At 35.8% G+C, this 20,185-nt stretch overlaps 1 protein-coding gene and 1 long non-coding RNA gene across 4 annotated transcripts; both read right to left on the bottom strand.

Moving 5' to 3' along the window:
• Window positions 1-651: 651 nt before the first annotated feature.
• On the bottom strand, window positions 652-1,736 carry LOC138127034 (uncharacterized). The gene is made up of 2 exons (XR_011158072.1): window positions 1,350-1,736; window positions 652-696 (listed from the first exon to the last, which is right to left on the bottom strand). It is a non-coding gene; the product is annotated as an uncharacterized lncRNA (long non-coding RNA).
• A 14,637-nt stretch (window positions 1,737-16,373) lies between these two features.
• Nelf-A (Negative elongation factor A) lies at window positions 16,374-18,825 on the bottom strand. Of its 3 annotated transcripts, none has more exons than XM_069043526.1 (7): window positions 18,590-18,825; window positions 18,189-18,443; window positions 17,960-18,137; window positions 17,717-17,908; window positions 17,513-17,659; window positions 16,965-17,281; window positions 16,374-16,914 (listed from the first exon to the last, which is right to left on the bottom strand). In XM_069043526.1, exons 1-7 carry the CDS (start codon window positions 18,797-18,799, stop codon window positions 16,588-16,590), a joined length of 1,626 nt encoding a protein of 541 aa, XP_068899627.1. In that variant the 5' UTR covers window positions 18,800-18,825; the 3' UTR covers window positions 16,374-16,587. The 3 variants fall into 3 exon arrangements, with proteins under 3 accessions (XP_068899627.1, XP_068899625.1, XP_068899626.1); XM_069043524.1 differs by having other exon boundaries at window positions 16,965-17,299; window positions 18,590-18,824; XM_069043525.1 differs by having other exon boundaries at window positions 16,965-17,299; window positions 17,717-17,896; window positions 18,590-18,824.
• Window positions 18,826-20,185: the final 1,360 nt, after the last annotated feature.

Below are 20,185 nucleotides of genomic sequence, written 5' to 3'. Positions count from 1 at the left end.
GATTCCTTTAGATTTCCGTGTCCGTCATTTGCTCTGTGAGGGTGAAACGTCAAAGCAACAGATCGATTTGGTGCTGACGAACAATAACGAACCATCACTTTCGAATTCAGTTATTTATACGCTTTCAATAAAGTAGCGTCAGACATTTTGAAGAAAATATCAAATATTGCGCTTGACGTCTGTAAAAAGTTTCACAATGATCAATAACTGGATAACAGGATCTGTAAAAAAATTGCCGGAAGGTTTAATAAAATCTGTTGCTGCTTTCACAAAAATATACATCGGCTCTTCCATTGACAAATTTGCTCTGCATTCACAAATCATCACTTTTCAGAAAACTTGTAAAACATAAATCGTTTAAATGTAATCTTCTAATACGAACAAAAATAAATACTTATTGTCAGTGTCACGAGGCACACCACAGTAATTCAAAGTAACTAAGATGAGTAGAACCTACCGAAGGAGTTATTATTAAATTCAAAAGAAAACGATTAAAGTGTAAAATACAAAATACTCAAAGTTGGAACAAAATAGCTGTTTGTGTATTAAGAGCGCAAAGTGATACATTGTCGATTGAGAGATTGTTGCCGCGAGACGCAGGAAATCGACAATGTACGCTCGCAACACACACAAGATTTTTTCTACAATCGCAACTATGACTACTACATATTATTTTATTTGGACCAAATCAATGTACTATCGGTGGACATTAAAATCTGGGACATCCAAAATTTGTTCATTGTGTATCAGACTTTTGAATTGTCACTCTAAATAAAAATTATCATTAAAGAACTGAACTTTAACTTAATGTTTCTGACACATGTCATCTCATTAGTATGTCATAATTTTTATAACCTTATTTGTAAAAAGCCAAATTTACACGATATATATGTTTGCTTTTTGACTTTATACAAATTTGATGTTTGTCCCAGTTTTTTATGTCCACCGATAGTACATACAGTCTGTTTTTTAATCAAAGAACCACAACACCGCAATTTACACCTAAAATAGAGCTGACAACATTGTACACTTTTGACCTAGGGTGAAAAATCTCATCATATAGAAATTGAGGTTATTAGAGATATTAGAAGCGCAGCATGTTAATAAAGTTAACAATAACTAATAACAACTAACTTGAAAGTTTAATAAATGTCTTACTTTGCGAGGCATTTTTAATAACACGTTCAAATTTTAGATGCGAGTTTGCGTACTTTCAAGGACATTAAAAGTGACAGGCGTTGGCTGGTATAGCCAACAGATATCATTAAATTTCCTAAATTTAGTAAAATTTTATATTTGCAAACCTAAATCAACAGGTCGTGGTTATTTGATTAAAAAACAAACTATACATAATACCTTCTTAAAATCAGAAACTAATTATTCACAATATTGACATTAAAAGTACAATAATTACGGTTTTTGAAAAGTAATCCATGCTCTGGAAGTGTGCATTCTGGTTCTTTTGCTGCACTTACAATTTCGGGAGGTGTACACGAAAACGCTTCCTCAACAGTTTCTCTTCCTTCTACAGGCTTTTGAGCAATGTTTTTTGTAAAAACACAAAGAACACCGACACAAACTGACACAACACTTCTTTCTGTTTATTCGTTGTCACTAGTTACAATAATCACTGGATATCTGATTTTAACAAAAAATTCGAAGAGCGAGCGTTTTGTACATTTTTTCGCGCGTGAGCGACAAAGTGACAGTCATCGGAAAACGTCAACTTTGCGTTGTCAAATGCAAGTGCAAAGACCTACTTTCTACATCGATTGTAGAAAAAAGTAGATTTTATTTCTTAACAGAGAAATGTGCTGCTCGTAAAAATTCTGCATTATTTACGCAAACTTTAAAAATTTTGGTATGTGCTTTTCTATTTAGTTTCATAATAATTATTATCTTTGTTAAACTTAAGATACAAAACGTTGACATTTTAATATTCACTTCAGATATTCGAAATGATTGTTGTCGCTGGAAATAGTAGTTTATTCAACGAGTTCGTGTGTAATTTGGGATTTTTTTGCATTTGCAGTTGCAGTTTAAAACTCGAGTGAAACGAGAGTTTTAAAGGTCCACGAGTGCTAAAAAAGCTCAATTTACACAAGAACGAGTTGAATACAAGGTTTTTTTGTTCAACGAGCCCCTTAAAGGCTTCAAATCGCTGAAAATGTTTAAAATTAGCTTGACGTTTCGTTTTGACAAGTTGTCAATTTATCAAAATCCGTTCACACAGGCGAAAATTCTCAAATTCTGACAGTGTCGAACAAAAAACAGATTTTTTTTAATGACTAATTTACTTTTTATTGTCGAAAAAAGTTCAACACAACACTTTCTTCCAGAAAAACTAAAATTATTAACTTCTTACATTATATCGGGTGTGAATTTAAATGTACCACTCGTAAGTCTGCAGAGAAAAAGCACAAACAATGCAAAAAGTGAGGTTAGATTTAAACAGCTGATGCGTGATCCGTTATGCGTGGTGTGTTCACAATCGACTCTTCAACGCCTGCTTTGAGGATAAATTTAAATGAACACCCTATATGTATTTATTATTACGTATTTACCTACTGTAAAATCTTTTGGAATTTTAAAGTAAATATCAAAAAATTCATCAAAATTATAGTTTTTAAATTTAAAACAAGATGATAAAAATGAAAATCAGTCTCATTTTGAACTAGCAGAGAAAGATTTCAATTTTGCAACAAATTACTAACAATAACAATATTGTTGTTTTTCCGATAAATCGAAAAACATAATCATAACAGAATAATTTAACTAATTGTGTAACATAATAGGGAAAAGTTTAATCTTTTGAAAATGTGAAATCAAATATCGTAAAGAGAAGGAGCCACATACTTAATACAAAAAAATACCTAATTCAAATTATTTAGGCCCAGTTTCTGGAAACAATTTTATTGGGCCAGTTAATTAACTCTCCCATAATTGCAAAAATCATGTAATGTGATTGGTGACTTTCTAGCGTTTCTATAGCAACGTTTGATTTAACCGGTCGTTAAGTTATCGGGCCGTTCCAGAAACCGAGCATTAATACAGAATACAATTTTAAATTAATTTTTTTAACGTCCGTGAAAAAAAGTTTTTTCATTCGTTTGCGTTCATAAAATATGTGATTTTTGAATCGGTCAAGAAGCGTTAAAAAAAGTGCCATGGCGGTTCATTTTTGCACGCATTTTGCGTTAAAAAAAGTGCCGTAGCGTGTCATTTTTTAACGCAATAATAAAATTTTTCATAATTAGTAGTTTTTTTGGCATGAGTGGGCCACACAGGAGAAAATTTTCAAATTTTGAGTGTCGAAAAAATTGTTATCTAAACTTACGGGCGCCAAAAAAATTTTGTATGCAACTCGTTAGTAAAGTATCCTTTTTACTCGGCGGATTTGCGCACTCGCGTTGTTCGAGCGGCAAATTTTCCTTCTCGTAAAAAAAAGTATTACTTTACTCACTTGTTGCATAAATAACTAGTAGTTAACCGGAAATAACTGGGATTAGTTTTTAAAATTTGAAACAAGATATTGTAGGCTACGTTATTTATGCTTGAATATTTTATATCCCTAATAAATTATGTTACACATTCATCGCATTTTGCATTGTCTTTTGACGCAAATGCCATCATAACATGTCAAATCTGAATTATTTAACTTAGAAACTTAATAGCTGCAACGCACTGTGTCTTGGTACATCGAAACAAACACTTTTTGATGGGTTTAAGTGATATCAAGGGTGAGGTCATATTAAATATCGTTCCAGGAAGGGGAACAAAACGCATCACCGTGAGTCTTCGTGACCACAAAATCGTCAAACAGCGCCCCCATGCGTAAGAGGACTTCTTTAAGAAAATTGGCTCAGGAAAGCGGAATAGTGCGAAAACGTGTTCGCAAGATTGTCAGTCAAGAACTGAGATTTAGACTTTCCAGAGTTCAGTTGTTCACTGAAACACACTTATGCGTTTGGAAAAATATGGCATGTTATTGCCCCGAACTTAGTAACAAATCTTATTTACTGGTAAAAACTTTTGTATTAATAAGAGGATAAAAAACAAGGACTTTCTTCACGTGTCAATGGAGTTAAAGGTCATCTATCCACCTAAGTTGACGCGGCTTGTTTTGTGTTCTATTTACGTCTGGCCTGAGCTAATAAAAATGATGGACAATGGGCAGCTTTCAATGTAAGAAAGTGAAAAATAAAATAAAGAAGATTTTTTTTAAATGTCCCCTTGGCGACAACGTGTTGCTCCGTTAAGTATCTGTCACAATAGTGTTAATGGTAATGTTAATGTTACTGTTAGTCAGTTACTCGTGGTCCACTCATGCCAAAAAGCCCAATTTACACACGAACTCGTTAAATAAACTACTAATTACTTTCTGTTTACATTTTCCAAAACCTCGCTAATGAATCTACCTACAATCCACTTCTTATTGGACAACCTTTTTCTCTGTAATTTCTAATTACATTTTGATTTTGATTTTGTAAAATTACATCCTATGATGCAATTTGTTTCTATACTCCATTCTTTATCTTGGTGAGTGGTCGATGCGATCAAGCAAGCCATGGGTAGCTTTGTAAGTTTTACTTTTTCCACCAAATTTGTGTGTCGTGTAAATCAAATATTAACTGTCATCGCTGTCATTCAGATTCAGAATCTTCGTCAAGCATTCATGTCCAAATCTCGCGATCTTATGTCGCGAAATGTAAATATACAGGGCAAGTCACATAAGGGTTATTTCCGAATTTATTTTGTACGCAACCAAAAATACTAATGACGCTGACTATTTGATACCATTTATAATGTGATTTAATTTAGTAATCAATGTAGGTATGTAATTTGGCTAAAAATGTCACAATGACGTTTTCCTGTTCTGATTAATGAAATCAAAAATTAAATTCATCAACTGTCATTTTGACATTTTTAGCCAAATTACATACCTACGTGGATTACTAAATAAAATCACATTATAAATGGTATCAAGTGGTCAGCGTAATTAGTATTCTTGGTTGCGTACAAAATAAATTCAGAAATAAACCTTATGTGACTTGCCCTGTATAAGCCGTACACATCGATTCTTAAATTTAACCGTTCCCGATATGAAAATTATCGGCGTCCGTCGTCGGTCAGTCCGACCGAACATTATTCCCGTCCCGTGCCGGGCAATATTGCAAAGAAGTGTGTGAGAAATTAACCAGATTCTTAAACCATAAACCGGACCAAACTTGACCGTAAAGTGTGTGGCCGGTCTAGAACATTTTGAAATTCCCAAGCAAGTTATTAAAATTTTAGAAAACGATGCGATAGGAAGATGACACGTTTGAGGTTATGTCTCGGTCGTCTCGGTGCATATCGTGCATATGAATGATGAATAATTTAACCCGGAAAATAATAAATAGAAAGAGTTTGCGGGGTCTCTGTAAGTACATTATTGTAATATTTGAATATTTTTCAACAACTACCAACGCACTTTTCCAGTGGAACTTAAAAAATCCCTAAATTCAACTTGACGGCTGAAAATTTCCCAAACACTAAGATAAAGAATGGAGTAATATTGACTCAATTTGCAAAAAACCACTTTGCCTTTGCAACAGCACTTTTATGGCATCAGTCATTTGAAATTCCTTTAAAACTGTACTTATATGGAAAATATTCAATCCAAACTATGAGTTTCTGGTACCTTTGTGCCTTTGTTTGGTTTAAAAATATTGAAAAAACGCTGTTGCAAATGACAAGTGGTTTTTTGCAACTTGAGTCAACTTTATAATTAGCAATTCTTCTCCTTTGACAAAAATTTTAATTTGATACAATGTTATGTTGTAAGTTAAGTTACTAAAATCAAATACATAAATTACACTTTTGCCTGTTTTAATAAATAGTTAATTTCGATACAGGTGTCTCAAAAATGGCGCCCAATCTCTTAAGTGGTGAAGATATTTGAAGAGTAGAGTTAAATTTCGTTGTCAATTTTTTTTTCTTTGCCTAGTTACCAAATTATACAGAGTTTAAAGAAAGCAAATGTGGCAACATCGGATGGTATGCACAATCAACTAAACCAATTCTCCTTTGAGGTTAGTGTTGCAGCTGTTGTTATTTTAGCGTATTTTGGTCATTACTCTAAAAAGAGGGACTTCCGTGTTGTTCCACTACTCAAAGAGGTCTTGGAAAAATTAAAACAGTAAAGAAATTTATAATTCACCTGTAAAATTTGTTAATAAAGGAGATACATCTCTTTGAAATCAGTATATTTAAGAACACGTTTTACAAAATCTATTGTTCCGATCAAACTTTTGTATTGAGATTTACCTTACCAGACCTCTATTCTTTAAGACCCTTAGGAGATTGGACGCCATTTTTGAGACACCCTGTATAAGTGTGATCACAAAAACTAAAGTCCATTCATTTTGTATTGAACTTTTCAAGGTCAAATAATTTTATTTTTTGGCTCTGTAATTATGTTTTGTAAATAATGACATGCAGGTAAACACCGTAAACGTTGAATTGAGTATTGCTAAATCACATTATGTTGGTTAGATGCATGTCACTATTTACAAACATAATTCAATACAAAATGAATGGACTTTAACATTCCCAAATTTATCGAACACTGCTGCGAATATCCGCTTTGGATTCCGTGTCTGTAAAAATTTTTAGAAGTTATTGATAATAACAAAGTGTGTGAAACCCATGTTAAATTTACAGAATTTACAAAAATCTCGCCCACAAATAGACGGCTTAGGATTACTCTTTGCTAAAATGATCGTATAGATAAGAAAATTTCTACTTAACTGGTTGACAGTTATATCCTTTTATTTATTTTAGTAACAACTGGTGGCGAATGTGTATTGGGCATGAGAAATAGTATAATATCTTTTAAAAACCAATCATCCAACTTTCTCTTTATCTCTTTGTATATAAGTTTTTTGCTTTGTGAACATGAATTAGAGAGGACAAAAGCCGAGTAATCTTTATATAGTATCCCGAAATTTTCCGTCACGACTAACCGAACTAAATTTTCTTTTATCTAAGCGGCGAGTCTCAAAATATTTTATCTGTAATGCGGCCCATAAACCCACCGAACAGAAGTAATCTATTGAAAGTCGTTCGCTTTTCAGAACTGCGGGTCAAACGGCGGCCTAGATTTACTTCTATTAATTCAACGAAATTCCAAGCAACGTCTCTGACTGACTGAACTCGTAAAATTAAACAGCAATCCAGCAAACTGCAATTTAGCGGGGGCTGCAGGAGATATATCGTCCGTAAATCAACATCGCGACAGCTAGGGTCGACTGTGAATTTCCACGTTGCTAAAAACAACCGAACACACAAATTATCGGTTTATTGTCATTTAAATTAGCCGTACTTTACGATCCAGAACCGACTTGCAAAAACACTACAACCATTTTGGATATTCTCCTTGCTCCGCCAGCAGGAAGCGATGTGTCGCAGATTTCGCCCTGGTCTGTGGTTTTCGCAAATTTAGAGGTTCAAGATATGGTGCAGTCTAGACGCACTGAATGCTTTCATAAAGTTTGGGTTCTTGCTCGCTCATGGTGTTGCGCTGGAGATACTGCCAGAACGATACTTGGGAATTAGAGACAAATTGAATTTTATTTACGAATCTGATACCGATCTGAACATAAATACCCAGATGAAGACTTCGTAGTTTTGAACTTTCTGTTCTAAAGTGCGGTAACACTGCCGGAATGGCTGCAACAAAACTTTCATCTCCTTCCTCACAATGTGCTTAACATACTGTTCCTTCGCAATTATTCGTCTCTACTATTTAAGTAATAACATAATACGAAAGCTGCCTAACTGTGAAAGTGACATCAAGAGGTTATTTTTCAAAATATGGAATTTCGTTCAAATCCGTAAATTAAAACGTCATATTGTGACCCTGTTTTAATTTAATTCCAAATAACTTAAGCCACCTAAAATTACTGATTGTTCAAAAGCTTGAGCAATAAAAAAGTCTTTCAATGTAATAATGTAATAAGTCAGATTTATTAAGCTGTTATTCACAAATATGAAAAACACCTCGCTCTGTAAAATAATCTGGAAGCTACTTTAACAAACATAAAAGTTGAAAGTTCTGTTGCTATCCCGGCACCTCCGCCAATATCTCTGTTGAAATCTCCCCGTTTATTTTTCCAATTATTTGGCACAATTCTTACTGAATCGGTATTGTTAGTCCGTTCCAGTTCTTTGAATTTAACTCACGGCTGACGTCACCGTCAGATGGTCCAGTAGTTTACGTGGATTTGTCATTCCGAGCGCTTTTAAATAGAAAGATGGCGAACCAGTTGCAACAATGGGACATAAAACGTTCTTCACTTTAAGCTCGTGTGATTCACAACATCCCCTACATCACGACTGCATATGTTTGCTCTTGCGACGATGTCGGAGGTGAAATTTGAAACGAGCAAAGTGGTTACGTGACGTTGTACGCCGCCAAGGCATCAGTGTTGCCAGACGAAATAACGCCAGATGAGGACCGAGAATCGTTAATGTCTTATACAGAATGGGAAATGAGGATTTAGTTTTTGTGGCCTCAGGTCCCTGGTTGGTCTTTAATTGTTTGCATTGCAGTAAAAATCAACCGACCTTAACGCCGTTCTTTAATTTGTGTTGTGATGGACAAATAAAATTTATGGCCGACCCTTTTCAGACTCTTCCGATTTAAAACCGCAAGCGGGACGGCAATTTTAAATGGGTTTTAATGACGTCGTGGTCTTTTGCGCGACGTGCACGGTCAAAAATGAATTGTTTTTTAAAACGCACAAATGAAAATTATGGAGTGCAGTTATTTACCGCGAACTGGGTCGTAAATTAAGCGCGAAAAAACGAGACAGTACGCACGGGAAATATAGAACACAACAAAAAGTCAAATAAATTGCAGGAATTAGAGAGGGTTAAAAATATGTGCAAAAAGTAATCAAAGGATTCGCCCCATTTTGGATTTAAAAAGTTGATAGCTGTCCGGGAGCTTTAAAATACGAGTATAAAGTTTAGAAATTAAAAAAAATCAAAAACGAATTACAAATTGCTTAAAATAAGAAGTGAAAAATTGCAAAGCAGATAATTATTTAATTTGAAGAACAAAAGAAAAGTACAGGGTTGTTCTAAAGAGTAGTCGAAGCAAGCCATGCCCATGTTATGAAATTTTTGCCGCCTCACTGTGAACTGTCAATTTTTGTCACTGTCATTATCATTTTTTAGGTGAAAAGTGCGGTGATGAGAATTTTGTTTATTTCTTTTTAAATTAACGATTGAATCGAACAATACTGAGTTGTTTAACTCCTATGTGTGAACGATGTGTATTCACTTATTCACATTATTTTGAAAATTTTTATAAGGAGCGGCAACCATAAATTTTACATACAGTTTTTACGCCAACTTGGACTAGAATCATTTAGAATAACCCTGTACAAAGTGCCATATCAGGGCTATGAGATAGATGCTTTGATAAATTTTTCTACTCCTGTTGTGCGATCAGAAAAAAGTAAACTTGGTACCTGAACGTTGTCGTAAGAATGATCTATTACTTCGGTGGGAAAATGTTCCTGAAATTCTCCATAGCAGACAACAAAATGAAATTTAAGAAGACATGAGTACTTTGGTCCATGACTAAACACCCTTCACATTGTTTTGGCATAATGGGAGGCCATGATTTATTTTTTTAACGTTGGGCACACTGTTTGATTTCCGTCACTAAAGTGCCTGACATGCGGACCTATCAAAATGAACATAACATGTTGCTGAATTTCCCGCGATGTCTTGAGTATTCTTCTATTGCAAGCTAGTAAAACTGACAACAATGCACTAGACATTGACGCTATTTATAACCTCAAACCTAAAAAACATAACCTAATTCAACAGACAGCTTTACAACTAAATTAAATGCAAACTTTCCATGGCCTCCCATTATGCCAAAACAACGTGAATATCGTGAAATATCGAGCGTCCAAAAAATGTGTAGTCAAGTGCTTGATGCTTGCTTTTGTTTCCGTTAAAGTATGGGGTAACTTTATCAATTGTCAAATTACAGATGACAAATGTCATTCATTCAGCGAACAAACAATGCTGCGAAGTACACATATTTCTTTTGCAAAAAAAAAACAGTTCTTTTTTCCGGGTTTGCTTAGCGCCGCATGATGGATTTAACTTTAGAAAAGAAATCTTTTATGGTGGAATTTTATTTTCGAATGATTACGAAAGTGCTGATTACAGAGATATGTCGAAGATACCAGCGAGAATTTCCGGAACACGCGGTTGAGTACAAATTATTGCAAGTAAGTGTAGGTCGATGTGAAACAAGAAACGTGGGACAAAATGGTGTAAGTCGACGACAATCAATACATTACTCCAGAAACTGTTCAAAGAGTTAGGGATATAACGGAAAATGAACCGAACACTTCAATTCATCTATTGTCACAACAAATAGAGGTTGCATCTTCAGGAATGTGTCGTGAAATGTTTTACACAAGGATTTGCATCTTTGCCTTTATCGAGTAACTACAGCTCAAGAGCCATTCTCAGATAATCTGCCTCAATGTTTACAGGTCTGTGGGTAATCCTTACACTCTACATAATGATGACAATGTTCTAGAATTAAGTTTTTTACGGATGAAGCATAGTTTTATAAACGATCTGCCAATTCTCAGAACCTGAGATATATTTATTTGAAGGTAATAGATTTATTTTTATTCAAAATATGCTAACTAACTTTTATTAAGGTAATATTAATGTCAAAACACAAGGTAATTTTACTGTGTAATTTTTTTTAAATAAATTACGCAGTGATGAACTCCAGGAAGATTATTTCCAATAACATGGTACAACTCATCATTGCACTTTTCGAACTCTGATGATACTACAAGAATTCTTGTCCTGTGATTTAAAACAGTGCGACTTCTTTTTATACACGGTGAGATTGAAATGCATCACAATATGTAAAGTTCCATTTCACTTAATTCCATCCCAAACGAGACGCTTCTGAAAACTCTAATCAATCGAAACATGAATAGCCACAAAAACGCTTTAAAAACAGAGAGTGACAAAACCTTACTATGAATGAAACACACTTTAGGTATATACACAGCCGCAAAAACGTATAAGAAAATAAGAGTGAAAATCAAGTGAAAGGAAAAGTCAAAGCAAAAACCATAACTAAACAGTAACGTACCGTGAGATCATTTAAATTTATAATTAAAGTAGGCTATAATTAGATTGGCAACACCACTGACATCTTGATTTGGTTGTCAAAGTAACACTTCAAAATTCAATACAAAATATGAAACTGCGAGTTAACAGTTGCATCAAACACCCGGCTTCGATACAACTGTTAACTCACCATTTCATATTTTGTATTGAATTTTGAATCGTCACTTTGACAATTCAAATCAAGGTGTCAACGATGTTGCCAATATAATTTTAAAGTCATAGCCTCTTTTAATTATAAATTTAAATAATCTCACGGTATTTACAATTAGAAAAATTGTTCAAAATGTCGGCCGTGATTTCTTTTACACGCTTGTGCCCTTCGATGCAAAACTTGCTGCGTCGTCCCTGATCTAAGCTGCTGAATATGGGTGTTGTGGCTATTAAAAACTCCGTTACATGTAAAACCCGCTTCATCGGCAAATAAAACTATTAGCAAAAAATCAGGTTGATCGACGCACTTTGAATCGCCAACTCACAAAAATCTTGCCGGCCTGAAACTAACTACTACTTCCGTAACAAAGTACCATATCGATCATTTCACTATTGGTATAATTTTCCATATTAATGACACACTGAGACGCAAAATTCCAAGCAAAGAATAGCCGAAGGTAGCACTGAAATCAACTAATCTGCATGTGGTACTAGCACTTGCAATAACAAAACTTTTTGCACCTTTTTTGGGTTGCACTCGATAACTTTCTAATCTTTGGCCGTTTTCACACACACCGGCAAAACCGGAGCCGGGCATTGAGAGGGTATGGGTGGTTAATTTGTATTAAATTCTTTCTTTGCAATCGACGTCATCTCCTAGGATTGTTGTATCTTAGACGAAAGTACAGAATTCGAAAAGCAAGCAATAGGCGGTAAGTACCGGGTACATCCTATTTTGAAAATAAGGTATTTAGAAGGCACTTTTTACACACTTTTTGGAAAACTTGAAGGTGATGAATCTAAATTCTTTAATTATTTTCAATTCCATAAGAAAACAATGAATCGGACAAGCCGGTGGTGGGTCCGACCACCGGCTTGCCGAGTTCAATCCCGGCTGCATTTGCCGTCGCCGGAAGCCGGACCGGCAAATCTGCCGGACGGAGTATGTGTGAAAGTTTCCATTTGGTTACATTGTAGCCGACTCCGGCTTCGGTTTTGCCGGTGTGTTTGAAAACGACCTTACTATTCGTCCTAACGCGATATCAATAGCGTACTCAACTTTTATTCTTAAACTTTATATGGCATTTCTGCCCTCATGCGGATCTACAGAGTGTAATCAAAATACGCGGAAATATTTTAGACCGTATACCACCAAGACATTTGAAGATGATTTGCACTAGCTGAAATTGTGAGTTTAAAAATTCAAAATTCACCTCATTCCGGCTCGTGGTCGGCGCTAATGAAGAGCAAATGAAAGTGAAATGATAAAAAAGCCACAACGAAAACTATTACCTACCACGCAAGAAATTTGACACTGACACTGAATTGTGTGGAAAAAACGTACAGTCGATGGACAAATAAAACTGGAACAAAAATGACAATCACATAAGTCAACTTTTTCAAATTTGCATCGTTTAATTACGGCTTTATCACAAATAGGTTAACTTTGGTATGACATATTATATAGACACTGACAAATATCGTATGATCAAAAAGTCTTTGGATCGCGATAGCAATGAAATGTAAAAACCATCTATAGAATTATTTACTTCTACTGCCCGTAGTTTTTATTGTACAGTTGCGGCCGTTGAAAACTCAGACACTTTGACAACGCCAAACTTTTGGTATTGAAAGTGACGTTTCCCAAAATGTCACTCAAACATTATCCACATTAATTTCTCTCGCAATGGCTTTTATACTCACACCGTCCCTCAGTCTAACACATTTTTGCAAATCAGATAATTGCGGCATTTCAAAAGTTACGCGCGATTCTGACCTAATATGTATGTCAAATACTGACACTGACTTTATAATCCTTGATGAAAATCCTGTTTACGCTAGGTAATCAAATTTCGGAATTTATACAGAGTGTTTAAATCTTTCCTATCTGAGATTTCAACGGCCGCAACTGTACTTCAAAATAGCGCTAATCTGTCACGGAACTCATTTAAACATAAACGAGACGAATAAACCCAATTACCATTTTCACCACGGTCTCCATTACTGTAGTATGACTTAATAATATAGTAGTTTATTTAACGAGTTTGCGTGTAAATTGGACCTTCTTTGGCATGAGTGGGCCAGTTTAAAACGCGATTGAAACGAGCGTTTTAAAGGCACACGAGTGCCAAAGAAAGGCCCAATTTACACACGAACGAGTTGAATACAACGTTTTTTTGTTCGACGAGCCTCTTAAAGGCTCAAAACCGCTTAAAATCTTTAAAATTAGCTTGACGTTTCGTTTTGACAAGTTGTGACATTTATCAAAATCCGTTCACACAGGAGAAAATTCTCAAATTCTGAGTGTCGAACAAAAAAAAAATGTATGTTCTCTTTGAAACATTTTGAATTATAACCTGCTAACTTGAAAGTTGTCAAGTAAATGTCAAAAATAATTGAAATAAATAATTTCATAGATAGCTTGTTAATTCCACGGCAACCCTGATCCAAAGACTTTTTGATCATACGATATATTGACAATTCAATGGTTTGATTTACATAGATTAAATTTTAAGTGTCCCAGTTTTATTTGTCCACCGACCGTACAAAGCACTTTTAGTTTTACCCCCACCTTAAGCTTGTTTGACACGATGCTAAATTTTGTAGAAAATTGTTAGAAAATGAGAGAGACCCTCGATCAGGACCAATGAACGATCAGTGTCAGCATCGTGTCAAACAAGCTTTATTCACAGTAAATGCTGAAAATGTCCTTGGTGCTTAAAAAACTTCCCGATCTTCCCGAATTTGGGCACTAGGTGCCACGACTCGTTCAGTTAGTTCTTCTACAGAATTTATCGGCTGGCTATAGACCAGCTGTTTTAAATGCCCCAATAAAAAAATCACAAGGATTTAAATCTGGAGATCTTGGCGGCCAAAGTGAATCCTGCTTCATTGGTAAATAAAATAACCCATAATTCTGCAGCACAAAATTGTCGTCGGCGCACGTCATCACCTGGTTGCAGGGGTTATACTTTTTGTACGTGGTAAGGATGAAGGTTGCCCCATACTGCATGGTGTGAGTGAAACCTGTACCTAGAGTGCTAGCCTTCGCGTGTACTTGTTCCAGAATTTGCTTCGATTGCTTCTAAAATCTGGGAATGATCTCTGCCACGATCTCCGATAAAAAAGATGCTTTTTTGTCATACAAAAAGTGCATGAAGCGTGTAAAAAGCGAGAGTTCGATTTTTCTTTACTATTGCTTTTGTGATTTCAACTAGGAAATTGCCACGCCATTTGTTCACGTATCCTTACGTTTTTCAAAAAACGCATATTTTTTCATTGATGTGGGAGTATGTATTCAGTACTTACGTATTTAAATATTTCAGTGTATTTTGATTACAGGCTGTATGGCGCAAAACTGAATGCACGTAATTTTTACAATTTGTCTCAAGATCCTAGTGTTTTAATATTGTGATGTACCTATTTCGATTTCACTCTGTATGTTATTACGTCCGAGATATCCAAAAAATGTCTTATTTGTTGAGCAGTGAGATGAAGTGTTGTCGGTGGTCCAAAAACATCTCACTTTTATGACGCCGTAAACTATAGTTTTCACTTTTGAGAGAGATATTTTCATGCACCATTCTTCACTAACTGTGCATGGTTTCGATGGTTTCCCAAAGAAACAGGTCCAAATTTAAAAAAAAAAAAAGTTTTTTTTCTAGACCGCTTCAACTCGCTTAGAACCTGGTTTTCGTTTTATTTCCTTCAGCCCCATCTGAAACTAACGACCATTATGATGGGCATCGTATCCTGAAGGGATATAAAATATCGAATTCAATTACGTACTACGCTAATCAGCTTCTAGCTAAACATCCCGACGTTCTTAGGCATTTGTCTATGTCCAGTACCACGAGTTCCCACCCAATCGTGGTATATACCAGTAAGTCGATAGATGGGACCTAAATCCACCCAGTTTGAGTCATCATCGACTCAACACTGGTGCGCTAGCTCGGGTATCCGTGGGTTCGCCAAACCCAAAGGCCTCTGCTGGAATCCCCAAGAGTCCCTTATTCGGGTACCCTCGTGTATTCGCCAGCAGACGACCTCCATGCGGAGTGAATTAGAGTTTATGGAAAACATCCCCCAGCCCCACCCTTTTGATATGCTCAATTTTCATCAATCATCACCTATGCTGATATTGCAGACTGCTTTGGAGGAGGTACCTTCTTTATATTTGTTGAGTTCCTTTACATCGTTCGACGAGTTGTTCATTTTGAACATTTTTTAAATCACATCACACTACCAAAATTTTTTGCTGACGCCAAAATAATCAACATCTTTCATCAACCGTCGAATCTTTCTTTTCATCACAACCCGCTTACCAGACCCATCGACCATTCTTTAAATTCTAACGATAACGACTTGTCGGACTCATAATATCGCTGCAATTATTAAAAATTATGTCCCATTTGTGGACGATAAAATGTGACAATTTACACCTGCCCTGCGTCAACTACCCCCAAGTGACAGTTTGTAAGTCTAAACTCACCGCCATCGTCTCAAGAGGCAGCGGCATTTTTAATTGTTCGCACTTCATGTTCGTGCTTTCGTAAATAATTTCCGGAAAAAACGGCACGACTTGTACATAATGTTTCGCAAACTCATTCCCCTTTAAATTCTCTCATCTACACGCTAATGGACGAAAGTTGGGGGCACCGCTAGACGAACGTAATTACGTGTTCACTCCGTTGGCAGTCACATGGGACACCAGTGTTTTCAAATGTGTCGAGCTGATCCAATGGGACGAGAGTCACTTCGCATGTGAAGTGACTTGTCTTATTTATGCATAGTTTTAGTAATGGGAACGTGAAATGGATCACATATATTAAGTTAAATTTATTATAGTTTTCAGGTTAAAGTTAATGGAGTGCCGTGTAACATCCTGACCTTTTGAATTTATTTCCGAGCTTTATTCAGCAATCTTAACTGAACAGTGAACAGTAAATCAGAATATTTTTTTATAGAACTGACATTAAAATAACAAGTGTGTATTTGTGTTTAGTGGTTTATTTTCTATACTATATACAATATATACAAAAAATATGTACAACAAACTCAACGTTCGGTTCATAACAAGCGGACAAAAAGTCAATTCGATTTTATAATATACAAACTGTAAATAAATATTTACTTCTCGTGAATGAATACATAATAAAAATTAGAATTAATATACTTACTTAATACATAACAATCTCACGTTAGCACTTAATTACCTATGACAGTGGGAGTGGGAGCATTCTGAGGCAGTTGTTCAACAACATTTTCAATATGTTTGTACTTCTTAATCCTCTTCCACTCTCCATTATTGTAATTCATCTGGAAATGCGTTTCCGCCATCATCGTCAGATAAGTGTCGTCAGGCTGCAAGACATTTTCTTGATCTTCTGACAACTTTATAGTGACTATATTTCCTAAATGGGGACAGGGATTATCCCTTGATCCTGCCATGAATCCTAAAATCAACGCCTTCTCGGGTCTCGTCACTTTGTTCGCGGTACGGAACATATCCTGAGCTTCCAACATTTGTTCCCTCTGCAAACAAAACTTAGCAAAGCGATTTACGGAATTTTGCGTCGACTCACGGTTAACGCGAGACCTCTTCTCTGTAACGCGTTCGAGGTGGTCTGCGGTTGTATTCTGATGTGAGTTACGGTAGGAGTCGGTTGTGCAGTTCTCTGCGCTATCGCTATGTTGGACACTTGTCCGATGGTCTTCACAGATTGGTCCGTTAAAATCGTACGCTGACCTGTCGGCGTTGTCGCCAACAGGGGAGGTACGGGACGCATTGCTGCCACTGCTGTCAACTGTGTTGTTACCGCTGTTGCCAGTTTTACCGTTGTAGGAGTTGTGACTTGGGTTGTGGTAGCTGTCGAGACAACCGTCGGAGTCGCCTGAGTAACTGTCAAAATGGAAGACGCTGTTGGAATAAAAGTTTAAGAGTACGTGACACCGACAGCAATTAAAAAAGAATAATAAAACGCAACTCGGTTAACAACTAAGAATTCCAATATCCGTAATCTTATAAATTAGACTCAAAAAGGACATTGTTTAAGTTGGTTAAACAAAATAAATTGGAAGTAAACAAACAAATGCCAAATTAACAAACAACAAATATTTGATGTACACTCACTGGTTGGTGTGAGTATAGGTTGTGGGGTAGGTGGGGCATATGCAGGAGTTGAACTTAAGCCAGCAGCATAGTCTGGAGTAGTTCCTGTGACAGGCGGGGGACTCTGTAGAGCTGCACTTTCGGTGTTCTTCTTGGCTTCCTCCATTTCTATTGAATTGGAAAATTTTATCCGTGAACAAACATAATAGAAAAAATAATCAATACCTTGCATCTTTTTCCTCTTTTTCGCTTGTGCATACCCTAAAGGTTGATCTGCAATATCTAACAACTTCACACCACCCTCTTTTCTACCTGCCGGCAGTCTTGCCAAGGGGGGCCTATTATTTATACTATTGTTATGAATTCCTGACCTAAACCCAGATGTGGGTAGTTTACTTGGAATCCCTTTCAAAGGCGCTAGAATAGCAACGGTTCAAAAAATTTAAAACAACAATAACTTATAATTACTTGTATCAGACATTTTTTTGGGCATCCCTCGAGCTCTCGTCGGAATTACAGGTGCCGACGACTTTTTAAGATTAGAGGCTGCGTCTGAAGATTTTTGTAACAAATCAGCTCGCAGAATGGCTGATTTTTGTTTCTTTTTTATGGTGAAGTGTTTAGTAGGCTCAGGTTTATGGCCAACCTAACATAAATTAATTACCCAAATGACATTTTTATGTCTGTCATAACTTACAACTGAAACTAGGGCAGACTTATTCAAATAATGACACTCCATTGGCAACATAATATTCTCAGCTTGTTTGCGAACAAGTTTGCGGAGATCCGATACCAAATCTGTGAATATAGGTCTCACTTCATCTAGATCTGATATTTCCGTATTTAGCGATCCCGTGGTCGGATACGTTTTTAAAGCTTCAGCCAACATCGAAACCCACAATTCTGAATCGGCCACGGCAACGTCTAGAATTTGTTCTAGTTCTAGTTTCCACTGAAAGAATGCAAGGTGAGCAAAATGTAGCATAACCTCAAACGAGGTAAGTTCGAGTTAGTGTCAGTAGGATGCTATTTTATTTCAAATCGGGGTATTATTAACGGAAATTTGTTACAACAACAAGTTTTATTATGTAAACATACTTCTTCGAGATTCCTGCGCGGGATGTGAAAAAAACTTAATAATAGTTTCAATTTCACTTGAGTCTGAAGATCGGGAAAGCAGTCTTTGATGTTTCTCAACACTTCTGCATTCAATTGTGAACATATCGAGCCGCCCGTCCAGGAATCATTTGAAATTCCGAGTTTATTGTGTAACCACAAAGACGTATCACTGTCACGAACATTCGCCATTTTGCAATGAATACAATCTTTAGTTTCAGAGCAAGTACCAACCCTACACGAATTAAGTCCCGGCTTTGGTTCTGGTTGCATCGTGATAGATTACAATCCGCCCGCGGTTTTACTATTTTCAAAACCAGTCACTCAAAACGTTTCATTATTTTTCAGTAAAACCGATAATAATCGAACCCGCACATCTGCACTACAGGACGATTAACAGAAAACAGAAGTTCTGGTAAAAATTAAAGTTTACTTATTAGAGAAGGCGCAAGCAACATGTGGAAGGGATGATAAGTAGGTAAAATTTAATAGAACAAATGGTTACTCATTAGTGCTAATTTAAGCCCTTATACAGTAAGTACCACGAGATAATAGTTCCACTATTCTTTAAATACATTAGGGAACGCATTAACCATACGTACGTAACCAATCGTTTTAGGAAATTCGAAAGTTCTTAAAATTTTGCACTCTCTTTAAAGGAACCCCATTTATATACTTACTACATTCAACAAATACATTTGTTTTTGTTTTTCATTTAATACGCCGAATGAAAATAAAACTAGAATTTCACAAAAATTTAACTACGGCAATCGTCGCTATTTGTCTACAAAATAAAAATGTGACCGATAGTTCTAAAGATATTATTATAATTTTTATTCTAAGCTCTAATTTGAACCAGTTCTTTCCAAAATAAGGTGATAACCTTGATGCGAATTATACTTTTTCTCGAATCGAATCCTGGGCATAAAATTTAATTTAATTAGGACCACTAGCATAAAAAATGCGCTCGCTTGAAACCAGTTTACTTAACCGCTGAAAATAAAACCCGTTATTATGGTGTAAATAAATCAGTTTTGTTAAACCAACCATGTGGTCTTCGTTCCCGACTTCCCCTACTAAACACTGGTGACCTACACCACCGGTATAAGTTTTTGAAGGGACCATTTTTTAGGGGACATTAGGTATAATTTATCATTAGATTTTCTTCAAATTACTTGTTTCCAAAAAATAGTTGGACTATTAGTCATTTATTGTCTTGGTAGGACAATTTATCGGGATAAGAAGTATCGAGGACGGATGATTATGTTTACTGCAAATAATATTCTGACTGGACTACTGGGTAAGCAATTCTATGTATAAGTAAACCCATATAATAACAACAAATTAGTTTAGCCTTAGTGTAAATATGATAAATTACTAGCACTGCAAGATGGAGTGTAAAATCTGCATTTCTCAGAACCTCCGCAAAAATGTAAAGGTTTTTTCTTTAAGCATTTTCCTCGTTTTTCTAAAAATCTTGAATATCTACAAACAAATTTGTAGAACAGAATAAAAACAAATACGTAAATCACAAAGTCTTGTGATTATACACAACGAATAGAGTAGAAGAGGTGTTAT

The sequence above is a fragment of the Tenebrio molitor genome, chromosome 3, assembly GCF_963966145.1.
Source record: "Tenebrio molitor chromosome 3, icTenMoli1.1, whole genome shotgun sequence".
Taxonomy (NCBI): Eukaryota; Metazoa; Arthropoda; class Insecta; order Coleoptera; family Tenebrionidae; genus Tenebrio; species Tenebrio molitor.
Note: the sequence above shows the minus strand (reverse complement) of the source record. Positions and strands in the feature narration are given on the sequence as shown.

Bases quoted from the DNA above. Each gene is read 5' to 3' on its own strand.
- Nelf-A (XM_069043524.1), bottom strand. From the start codon at position 18,799: ATGGCGAATGTTCGTGACAGTGATACGTCTTTGTGGTTACACAATAAA. The intron at 17,300-17,512 runs GTGAGTGTACAT...TTATTCCAACAG, and splicing joins ACCTATACTCACACCAACCA to CGTCTTCCATTTTGACAGTT. The intron at 16,915-16,964 runs GTGAGTCGACGC...TTTTGTTTGCAG, and splicing joins GAAGAGGTCTCGCGTTAACC to AGGGAACAAATGTTGGAAGC.